Source organism: Bidens hawaiensis, unplaced genomic scaffold (assembly GCF_021521415.1).
Source record: "Bidens hawaiensis isolate Kalapana, Puna unplaced genomic scaffold, B.hawaiensis_p1.1 tig00008029_1, whole genome shotgun sequence".
NCBI lineage: Eukaryota > Viridiplantae > Streptophyta > Magnoliopsida > Asterales > Asteraceae > Bidens > Bidens hawaiensis.
In genome coordinates this window covers 440,537-453,368 of record NW_027491562.1, presented here as the reverse complement: position 1 = coordinate 453,368, position 12,832 = coordinate 440,537, and the positions used below count along the sequence as shown (strand labels likewise).

Below are 12,832 nucleotides of genomic sequence, written 5' to 3'. Positions count from 1 at the left end.
CAGTTTATAAAGACAACTGAGAGTTCGAGGCATTATGAAGACACTTGGGTTTACCAACCTGCTCGGCACAACACGCCGGGTAAAATCCTAGTTTATATTAACTAGAAATTCAAAATCTATTCTTTTTACCACAAAAGTAAAAGTCAACATAATTGTACCAGTCCAACGTTTCATTTTGAATTTCTGACCTTAGAGCTCGATGTCTTATAGGTTTTTCATGCTCTTTTGGCTTAACGCATCAAGCACAACATTAGCCTTTTTTTTCTTTATATATGCTTTCACAATCATAATCAGTTAAGACTTCCATCCAACGTCTTTTGCTCATTTACACATGCACATGCTTTGGGTAATTGGGCTAGGTATCATCTAACATCATACTTACGTGTCTCATAACAACGAAAATTTTTAAAAAGTAATCACATACCCAAATACCAGTCTCAAACGTTACAAGTTCTAAGTTTTTTCGTCGATTTCGGTTTCGCTTGACATCTCCGAAAACAAAATTTAACTAACTCACAAAATTTATAATAAAAAAAACTATATGACTTATAATTAACAACTAAAAAGTCCATAGGATTTAAGTGTATACACATATGATAATAAATGTTAAATCAGAAAAACCCTAATACTGTGTGTGACATCCGCCAATTTCGGGTTATCTTGTATTTGTTTTTATGTTGTTAACCGACCTGATTTATATCCCAAATATTTCAAATATATAAAATATTAGATTTTATGTTACTAAATCATTCCCACTTGTTCAATTTGAAAAAGTTCTTTTACGAATTCGAAAACACCTTTAAAACGCTCAAATTACATCGAAAACGAACTTTCGGGAAGCAAAACGAACCACACAAGACGAGCTGGACCATCCCACCCCACCCCGGACCATGCCGCGCTGCGCGCCCAAGGCAGGGAGGCTGGTCGCGTGGCGCTATGTCCTTCAGATCAGATTTATGTTGTTTGTTGTTGTTTGTGGTTTATATCCTTTTATCCAACCCGATTTCTACCCATTAGACCTAAAGTAAAACACTTTCAATCTTATCATATTTATACACTCCATCATCCTTCATTAATCCCTGCTCACACTTCAATTTCTCTCTCAAATTCTTAAGATTTAAGGCTTTTTTACTTGTTCTTGACAGTTTGACTTTCAAAAGTCAAACTGACCATAATACTTGAGTTTAAACATCATATTATTACTTATAACTTAAGGCACAACATATATATAATATACACCCTTGTTACCTTTGGTGGTCACTTCCCCGGTCTCGGTGGTGGAGTGTCGGGCCTCTTAAGGCAAGGCTACATAGAGGACTTACGTAGTCCTTGATATATATACATATATAATTATATAACTTGTTTATGCTTATTAACCATTCTTAACTTCTGCTTATTTTAGTTTGTACATCATTTTTATGACGTTCCATATGGTTATGGGTTTGTAGAGACTAGCCTCGGTTTAACCGTAAATAGCTCTAAACCGTAAACCGAAATTTGTTTACTAGTTTTGTTAAATAATTGTTTAAACATGCTTATTGTTAGATTTAAGTTTCTAAAATCATTTTTATAAGTTCTATGGTTATGGGTTTGTAGAATCTTACCTCGGTCTTAACCCGAAACAAGATCCGAACCGAAAACTGAACTTTCGTTTAAAGACTTTATTGTTAACTTTTTGGTTGTAAAACTTAAGTATCATAATTTATAAATTATTATACAAGTTCTTTGGTATTTGGGCATGTGGCAACCATTCATGAACTTATTGTGAGATGGAAACCGAACCAAACCGAACTAAACCGATTTTCACTCGCTTAAGACACACAAGTGTGTTTCTAGCTATCAAGACTTGTATATTTCTTTAAAAATAGTTTATAAACTGATTTTAAATATTTTCTCAAAGTACTTGGAATGTTGAGTCCAACTTGATCTTATAACAAAGTTTGGACCGACAAAACCGAACACTCGCTTAATGGACGTTGTTAGTTCTAAAACAATGGAACTACATACTTGGTTAAGTCTTATTAAATTTTATTGAGTTATCTCAATACATTCATTATTTTGGAAAGTTGACTTTGGGTTTGACCAATTATCAAGACCCGAACCAACAACCCGAAACACTCATTAAAACCCGTTTTAGTATCTATATTATAAAGGGGCTTGCATTCTTGCATTTTTACCCACATTATTACTTAACATAGGTTGATTACATATTAATGGCTGGATACTTTAACCCGGTTTCGAGAAAACTTATATTTTTAAAAGACCATTATTATGTTTTTCTTAAATATTTACATTTTAAACCTTAAACTTTAAATTGTTTACATTTCCTATCATTTGTTTTATTTACAGACTTCCTAGACAACCTTTCTAATGCAAGACTTCCTTTCATCCAGACTTTGCTCGTTAAACCTCATCCTTCCGGTTACTCGTCATTTTACCAAATCAAGTTTGTTACTTGAACGTGAGTACTTTTCATACCCCGTTTTCCATCTTTCGTTTTGGGGGTGATATTGCATCAATCAATCAATCAAGCCCTGTGTATCCCACCGCATAGCACGCTATCGGTAGGGTCAGGAGAGGGTGGGATGTAGGCAAGTCTTTCCTTTATCCGTGAGAATAGAGAGGCTGCTTCTAGAGAGACCCCCGACTCATAAAGCTACATACAGGTAATCATAGTAAACATACATCTTACAAGCAAAGACACTTAGCAATACATATATAGCAAACTACCAAAAAATCAAGGAATCTGTAACCTACTAAGAATAGGGCATAAGAATCAAAAAGCAGCATCAAACAAAATCTATACATAAACAACAAGGAGCAAGGCTAGCCAACTAGACCCTAAATACAAAGCTAAGCTAACTAGGTACCTACCCCTAGAAGTCGCTAACCTTAATCATACGTATCCACGAATCTCTATCCTGGACCATATCTTCAGAGAGGTGCAACTCTGTCAAGTCATGTCTAATTCTCTCATCCCAAGTCAATTTAGGTCTGCCTCTACTCTGCTTTCTTTAGGAAGAGGGATTCAAACCTAATCACTTTTACTAGTGGGGGAAGGAATACACAAATCGACTATATCTTAATGAGGCGACACGATCGAAGACGGTGGAGAGACTACAAGGTGATACCGGGGGAGACCGCAGCAGCTCAGCACCATTTACTGGTGGCAGATGTAGTACTGACAGAGAAAGTGACTAGGATGGAGAGAAAAGGGCGGTCTAGGATAAGATAGGGAAATTTGAAGGGCACCAACATTACAATGTTCAAGGACAAGGTCATCTCGATGACAACAATTCATCTTGTTGGGGACGCAAACCAGATGTGGGAGGATATGGAAGCTTCCATCACGCAAGTGGAAAAGGAGACGCTAGGGGTCACGACAGGCAGGACAACTGGGAACAAGGAATCTTGGTGGTGGAATGAGGATGTGCAGAGCAAGATCAAGGATAAGCAACAGAGTCTTAGGGATCTTTTAAGGTGCACAAACGAGGAGGAGCGTTGGAGGTTGAGGGAGAAATACAAAAAAGCTAGGAAATAGGCAAAAAAGGCGGTGACAGAGGCAAAAAACACAGCGTATAGACGGCTGTATGCACGCCTGGAAACAAAGGAGAGGGAGCATGATATGTTCAAGATTGCTAAAGCCAGGGAATGTAGAAGACAGGACCTAGGAGTTGTGAAATATATAAAGGGAGAGGATGGGCGTGTCCTAATCAAGGAACAAGACATTAAACAAATATGGCAAAATTATTTTAACAGTCTTTTTAATGGCAGACAGACCGACCAACGAGAAACATACAACCCTGTTGCGCAAAGACAACAAAGGAATAACTCCTACTGTAGAGTTATCACATAGGGAGAGGTGAGGGTAGCACTTAGGAATATGGGAAGGGCTAAGGCGGTTGGTCTAGACAACATACCGATTGAGGCTTGGAAGTGTTTAGGGGATGAAGGAGTTCAATGGCTCACTACTCTATTCAACCTTATTTTCAAGAATGGAAAAATGCCATACCAGTGGAGGAGTAGTGTAGTAGTGCCCCTATACAAGAACAAGGGAAACGTACAGTGTTGTGGAAATTACAGAGGAATTAAGTTGTTAGGTCATACTATGAAATTATGGGAGAGAGTAATTGAACCCGAATTAGGTGAGAAACGCAGGTTATGGTTAACCAATTTGGTTTCATGCCAAGACGGTTAACCACTTAAGCGATACACATACTGAGAAGATTAATGGAGAAGTATATACTTATTCAAATTAAACGATTTATACTTGAGTCTTAAACCACAAACTTTATTGTATACTTTACTTAAATAAATGTTCGATTTGGTGTTATATGCTTACATGCTTAAATGCTAATGTGTTTACTGCTTTTGGTTGGTTGATTCATAAATCCGAGCTATTTGGCATTCTCTTATAGCAATGTGTCGTTAATGTATTCTTATTAACGATTTCATATAAAATCCGAGTCTATTTGGTATTCTTTTATAGACGGTGTCGTTAATGTATTCTTATTAGCGATTTCATATAAGATCCGAATCTATTTGGTATTCTCTTATAGACGGTGTCGTTAATGTATTCTTATTAACGATGTCATTATCTAAATTGTTATTATTTATCGTTTCGTATACAAGTTGTGGAATTTCCTATTATATACTTATCATTCAAAACTATGAAATTGCTCACCAATCTTTGTGTTGACAAAATTCTATTTTATGCAATGTTACAGGTTTGACTTTGGTTGACTCGAGTACTTGACAAAAACGTTATCAAGACTATTAGGATATTAGCAAAACGAACGATATATTATTTGCAATGTTTGAATTCGGTTATTGTATGAACAAGTTATGTGACGTGTTATGATTTTATGAATTTAAATGAGTTAATTAAATATTGTCACTTTAACAGTGTCTTGTGTTTTGGGCAATCCGTTGCACCCCGGTATGTTCCGCTGCCTTTGGTCGGGGTGTGACACTGTGTTCTCGAGTTTCATTTAAACGGAAAAGGGAAGGAAAATGAGGGATGGAAAAAATATGTTGTGTTCCCGAGTTTCATTTAAGAAAGGAAAATGAAGGAAAAGTTAAAAGAGGTGTTCCTGAGTTTCATCTGCATTCTTGAGTTTTTTATTCAAGGGTTTGGAAAATAAAAGATAAGAAAATCTTTCTGTTTTCATTCTTGAGTTTTTGTTTCTAAAAGTAAAGAAACAAAATAGAAAGAAAAGTTAGGGCTTTATTCCTCCAAAACTTTTCTGCCAAATAAGGACTGATTGTGAAGGAAAGTTTATAATCCATTACCATATTACTAATTTACCCTATCTTAATTCTTTTTTCCATGTTGCTATGAAGACATATTTGTAAAGTTACAATTTTTTTCCTATCTTTTCCTTTCAATATAACATAAGAATGTAATTAACACACTCTTTTCTGTTCTTTTCTTTTATTTTGACTCGAGAATGCCTTTTAAGTATATAATTTCTTTTTCTTTCTTCCTCTATCCAATCTTATCATTTCTTTTCCTTGTATTTTAAACTGTATTTTAAACCCGAAGAAAGAAAAAGAGGGTAGAGAAGAGAAAATAATGAGTAAAATAAAAGAATTTTTATTTTTCCAAGTTGAAAAGATTTAGAAGGAAAATAAATTGAAGGGAATAGGAGATACGAAAAGAAAAGATAAGAAAAGAAAATTTTTTTTTTCTTGCCTTTCTTTTCATATAGATGAACTCGGGAACATAGCATAAATGTAAATGTCACCGGAAAATTAAGGAAGTTATTAACTTTTTGAAAAGTAACAAAGTGTTTGAGATTGGTGCAACTTATAACCTGGATTGATACCAAACACCGCCGTTCATCTCTGTTCCGGCGACCTGAGAGAAGCAGAAGTTGGTGGAAAAACAGAGTATGAATTCAACTGGATCAAGTGATGGAAAACGTATGAATAAAAAGGAGAGAGCGAAGGAGCGTAGAGAGAAACGTCACCAAGAGATCTCTCGCCTCCGCACCATTCCTTATTCCGATCACCAGAGGTAGTTATTATACAATTACAATATTATATTTATCATTAGATAGATGGCTTTATTATAAATAAGGATAAGGATGGATTATGAGGTATACTTTACTATGTTTCATTGTTGTTGTACTTGATATTGTAGACCATGAATCTATTGATTTGTTTTGTGCTTGGATAAAGGACAAGTTTGGTGGTATTGATATTCTGGTAAAATGATAATACTATCCTTTGTAAATTCTATAATTAATTTTTTTGTGTAAAGCGCTAACTATGCAAATTTGTATAGGTAAATAATGCAGGAATAAGTTATAATACTGGATCAGAGAATTCTGTTGAGTGTGCTGAAAAGGTTATAAACACAAACTATTTTGGCACTAAAAATATGGTTAAAGCTGTGATCCCGCTGATGCGATCCTCTACAGAAGGTGCACGGATTGTTATGGTGAGCTCACGGTTGGGAAGACTTAATGGCAGGAGAAACGTACGTATGATCTTTATCTTTTCATTTAAATATCTGTCATGTAACTAGAAAAGTATTATATACATATAGTCTTAGGATCATATACAAATAGCATTTACGGTGTGAAGTATGCTAGGCGAAGAAATAATCCACGCGGTGGCATATTGTAATTATTCCGCTTGTATTTTGATGTAGAGTAATAATAACTACTCTACAACAAATTGAAGTAGTAATTATAATCAACCACTTTACAAGTTTGCGTAATTATTATTACTTTGCTTGTATTTTCTTGTGTAATTACTCTATTTAGAGTTATTACGATATTGCAACCAGGCATTTTTTCTCTTTGCTTTGTTTCATTCGCATGTTAAAACTTAAAAGTGATTTGTACATGATCTCACCCTATATGTAATGGGCTCATTTAACTTTTTTGAAAATTCAATTTCAGAGGATTGCTGATGTGGATTTGAGACAACAATTAGAAGATGTTGGAACACTATCAGTGGATCTAATTGACTCCACTATGAAGAAGTTTCTAGACCAAGTCAAAGATGGGAGTTGGGTCAACGGAGGATGGCCTCAAAATAATACTGATTATTCATTGTCAAAGCTCACAGTCAACGCGTATACGAGGCTTATGGCCCGGGTACTTTCAGAACGGGCCGAAGGTCAGAAGATTTATATTAATTGTTGCTACCTGGGTTGGGTCAAAACTGCTATGACAGGCTGGGCCGGGCTGACTTCACCTGAGGTGGCTGCTGATACACCCGTGTGGCTCGCCTTGCTATCGGGTCAATCTGTTGGTGGTAAATTCTTTGCTGAGAGGCGCGAGATAAACTTTTGAAAGTGATTTAGTTAATGTAATGCGCTATTTGTGTTAGATTAGTCACATGTAAAATGTTAAAACATATTCTCCTGAATTTGTAGTCAAATTTTTTATTTCTTTAGAATTTGGCCAAATTTATGTGAAATACTCAAATTATTATGTTGTTGAATATAATCCAACTTCCATTCTATTGCAAATAATTTGATCTTCCCGTTACAAGAAAAGATGGCAAGTTTATTCCAGTCCCAGCTTTAACTTGGTTAACTTGAACTCATTTCAGTCAACAAGTTCAAATTCTGAGTCAAACAAAGACTAATGTGACAGCTTGTATAAATGAAAAATTAATCAGTTGGTATATTATTTATAAAAGTTCCACCTACAATAAAATTAATAAATGACGGTTACAATATTTAGGTTTCATAAAAGTTTTGTTAATTTGATCAATTGAGTATGAAATTGTTGTTTAGCCCTTATATGATTGCCGTAACCCTTCCTTCCTATGAATGTCATTTGAATTATGTATATATGTAGGACATATATACTAGGGTATATGGGCGTACAAATACGGTTACACATGTTTAGGAGTGTATCTAGTGCTACCGATAATGCTATACATCATATGGACATGATGTTCGACAACCGTGTAAGACAATGTGGTATAGTTGCATATCATGTATTTGCATGAGAATGGAACACCACGCCCTCATTCAACATGATTCTTTGTGTGGTGAGAATGGTCCCGGCCACCTCATGCTTCGCGAGGTGTCGCTCCTTCATTAATTTATAGTTTTTTATAAGGGAAAATCACCAATATGTCTACTTATCTTCATCAACATAAGAATTTGTCCACACCCAACAAAAGTTCCCATATTGTCCATCCATAATACCGGCGGATCCTTGCATATTCTCCGACACCCGACTTTTTTCCCGGCCAACCGTAAAGCACCACATGTCACTGTTAAAGGCGGATCCGAGTGTAACTTCAAATAAAAGTTTGCCAGCGACTTTAATTATATATGTATGTTCCCGTCGTTTCCGACTGTCAGAGCTCGTGTTGGCGTCGGAAACGACGGTATCGCAAAAAACACGGATCTGCGATGTTTTCCGGCGACCATGTTTATCTTTACCTACCCGCAAGTTTTGATATTCCGGCGAAAATAGTATTCTGCCGCCCCTTTCATGTATTCCGACGACCTTATATTCCGGCGTCCTAGCTTATATATTCTGGCGACACAACTTATATTCCGGCGTCCTAGCTTATATATTCCGGCGACCCAACTTATATTCCGGCGTCCTAGCTTATATATTCCGGCAACCCAACTTATATTCCGGCGTCCCAACTTATATATTCCGGCGTCCCAACTTATATATTCCCGCGTCCCAACATATATTCCGGCGTCACAACTTATATATTCCGGCGTCCCAACATGTATTCCGGCGACCCAACTTATATTCCGACGTCCCAACTTATATATTCCGGCGTCCCAACAGAAGTTGTCCTAGCTTAAAACAAATCGTCCTCTCTTATAAAAAGTCGGCCTATGTTATAACATGGTTCTCTATGTTTACTGTTGAAGACTTGAATCTGCACCTATACGACTTGTATAGACCTGATTATCGAGTCGTATAGGTTTTTAAACGATAGACACACAAAACAACCAAAATCTAAAAGTCATTCAAATTGATTGAACTTGAAAACATTTTTTGAAGGATGACTTGTAGATCCCACTCCATAATCACGAAAGTTCTCTGCATCAACATTGGCGTATGCCTCGGTATTGTTTGTCAACTTACTGGCTTTTGTTTTAAAAGGTGTTTTAAAAGGTGTTTGAGATGCAAGAGGGACACCGGAATATATAAGTTGGGACACCGGAATATAAGGTGGGTCGCCGGAATATTTGTTGGGATGCCAGAATATATAAGTTGGGACGTCGGAATATAAGTTGGGTCGTCGGAATATATAAGCTTGTAAGAATAATAAATAATAATATATATTTATATATGGCCATTATAATCATTTATATTATAATAGATTAAAATATTAACTATGTCTTATTATATATTAATTTGGTAATTGTTGATGGGTCATATTACCTATAATTTAACTAAAGGGTTTCCCCTTAGGTGTATATATATAGAGAGAGAATAATAACATCATAACCTAATCTCTCACACACATACAATTTTGTGTGCATCATCTCTGCTAAACCGGGTTCCTCTCAAGAACCCTAACACCATCCTTAATTTGAATCCCCTTAAAATAGGATACAGATATAATTGTGAATCATTAAAAAGATTTAAATCAAATCTTATCATTATTAATTTAGTTAATAAAGATCATAGGTTAAGGGCTTAAACCAGTTTACGTGTTCACGGGCTATTTTAAATCATGTATTATGGGCTTAAAATAGCTTATGTGTTCTAAGAGTTTATTAGTTTCTAAACTGGTTTGGGACCCATAAACCCGAAAACTCACTAATACCAGAATTAACTTTTTTTTCTAAAAACTCCATAAAATCATGTAAACACCCAAATACTGAAAAACCCGCTAAAAGCCAGATCTGACCATTCTTGGGAACCCAAAATTCTCGATAACTAATTCCGAAAAATAAGGTTTTACCGGAAACTTAACTCTAAACATTTTTTTGCTATTAACTAATTAAATGTTTTGTAAACCTTAAATATTATAAATTTTACAAAACATAAAAGGCTTAACTTGATAAATATTATAAATTTTTACAAAACATTTTCTGCCCAAAGGTGATGTGTTACATCAATCTTTCATTCAAGTCTAACTAAAATCTTTTGCTAGTTTTGTCTAACATAATACAAATGTCTCACTTCTGCCCAAAAGTGATGTGTTGCATTTTTATCTAACAAAACTAGCACGTGCATAATTAAAATAATTGTAGCACTTCTGCCCAAAGGTGATGGGATACAATTGTTTTGCACACATACTTAAATAAATTTTAATTCTGCCCAAAGGTAATTTATTTTTTGTTTAAATAGAACTTTTAATTATAGTCTATTAGTTTAATGTTAATAATAGACATATCACATCTTCAATAAAATATAATGATCCTCACATTAATGATCTTTCATTAATCTAATGACATAAATTTAATCTGTATTATATAATATCCCGTAACATTACTCACTATATTTTTCTTCTATAAATAACTATCTCATTCAAATTATCCACTCTAATATTAAAACATAATATAAGTTTTGCATCATAAAGAGTTTCAATAATACTTAGCTCTTCTCAGTTTTAATTATCTCTTAAGACATGATACGACTATCCTACTGCTCTTTCTAATAACAATCATTCTATTATAAACTAGAGCATAACAAATGGGATGAGTCAATCATAATGTCTTTTATGATAATGATAATCAATAACTTATTTAAATAAATGTTATCACTAGAGTTATACTAGATTTAGTTTTTCATAAGACTTAAAATAACTTCTAAGATGCATGCATTCCTTATAAATTCTAATTATAAGTTTAAATGGTGATACTAAATACATCATAATGTACAATACATGACCCATAAAATTAAGGGCTCACATATGAAAATAAGTACAGTTTTCTAGTACATTACATTCTAAAATTTTCAATAGTACAATTTGGTGTCTTAAGAATCAACTATAACACTCAAAAGTACTAAAGGAAAATGAGTGTGTTGATCAGCAACATATGTACAAGAAAGAAACGTCCGGTACTGGAAAATAAGAAGTTATTCAACTCACTACCACTAAAACCTAAAAGAGGATAATTCTAAGGTTCATAGACAAAATACAAGTATTACTTTCAGCATTAAGTTCTCTAAAGAGAAGTCTTATTGCAAAAATATGTCATTAGATTAGGCATAAGCAACAAGATTATTCATAATTAAAAGAACATCAGGCTAAAATTGATAGTTGTATATTCATGATATTTAAGTCTGCTAATCCTAATATTCCAATTAACACATTGTGGGTTGAGTCTAGTTCTATAAGTTTCTTTACCGATATCAACAAATAACTAGCATGAGTGTCAGTGACAAAATATAAATGTTAACGCTATTATAACCATAATAGACTGTTTTCTAATTACGTTTTATGATACCTTAGATATTCTTGAGATTAATTAGAATTTAGTATCAATACTTAAGTTACATTATGACAGTTATAAGGTTTGCATAGCCAGCATAAAGTCACTCTTACCTTAAACTCTCATATTATTTGTTATCAATATCTGGACTGAAACATTTATAAAATAGAACCAGATGATACTATATAGTTTCACAACTTTTTTTATGATGCAAATAAAAATTTAACAAAAGAGAAATGAGACCCATAAAATTCATCCATTAAAATCAAATTTCATGAGAAATTATGACATGGTTGATGATGGTGATTATTCATAATCTCATTCTTAGTCATGTGTTAGATGTTCTAAACATTACTTGGCTTAAGAAATAAGTATGGGTCCACCAGAAGTTATATTTCACGTACATTCGTGGAACTTATTCAAACGGAATATTCAGACATAATTCTTTTATCATTTAAAAGGCTTTTACTTGTATCTAATATGTCTTCTATGGTCCATGGTCTTAAAGAGATCCATTCATATATGCTTACTATGATTTCTTCTAAATATGTCCCTAAGTTTATTAAAACATCTGAATGTTAATGAAATCAAATTAAGTCTAACATATATATGACAAATTTCCACGTCACGTACATAATTGAAACTTCTCTTGTATTTTTTCCTACAGATAATAAAAATCAGTGGGAGACTTAAGTGTCTCCATCATAACTTACAAAATTTGCAAGAGGTGAGCGAGTGAAAACTTGATATTATCTCAATTACACCTCTTGTATAAGACACGGCTCCATCATAAGAATATTTCATCAAAACTTATCTCTTTAGAATTTACTACTACTCTTACATTAGTTTAATTGTTGTGTAAACGTGGATATATTCAGATTTCTTACTAAACCAATCCTCACCAAGAGAAACTACAACTTATATTATTAACTTGTTTCTCTATTAGAATCTATTGGTCTTTAAATACTGACCATAAGCATGTAAATTTTCTAAAGGTTTCTAAGGTCAATGGGAGCAGTAAAAGTCTTTATAATGACTTGTTAGAAGTACAAGAGGCGGGGGAAAGAGAGTTATTAAATTTTACTCCAATTACACCTCTTGTACACCATACTGCACCAACTCTTACACACTTAGAATCCTGAAAATGATAGCAACATAACCAAGAGTTAATCCTTAAAACTGAGACTTTTAAAATTACCCAAAAATCAACTTAGGAGGCCATCTATGTTTTAAACCCTACTGACATTGATGATTATGTAACCTTCGTAACTAAAATTGAAATGGATGCTGGAAAGTTTAATGATCCTAACACTTCTAATTAAACCATTTGTAACATCCCGAAATTTCCAAAATAGTATTAATTATATTACTTAATAATAGAGGGAAAGTTTACTCGAGTTATCGGGAAATAAATAAATAGAGTAGGAGTTGGTATGGGTCGGGCTA

The 12,832-nt window shown here is 34.0% G+C and overlaps 1 protein-coding gene across 1 annotated transcript; it reads left to right on the top strand.

The window, feature by feature from the left end:
• The first annotated feature begins 6,138 nt into the window (after window positions 1-6,138).
• Window positions 6,139-7,311, top strand: LOC143636594 (uncharacterized). Its single transcript, XM_077104156.1, has 3 exons — window positions 6,139-6,210; window positions 6,290-6,484; window positions 6,912-7,311. The coding sequence occupies exons 2-3, from the start codon at window positions 6,386-6,388 to the stop codon at window positions 7,305-7,307; spliced, it is 495 nt and encodes a 164-aa protein (XP_076960271.1). The 5' UTR covers window positions 6,139-6,210; window positions 6,290-6,385; the 3' UTR covers window positions 7,308-7,311.
• Window positions 7,312-12,832: the final 5,521 nt, after the last annotated feature.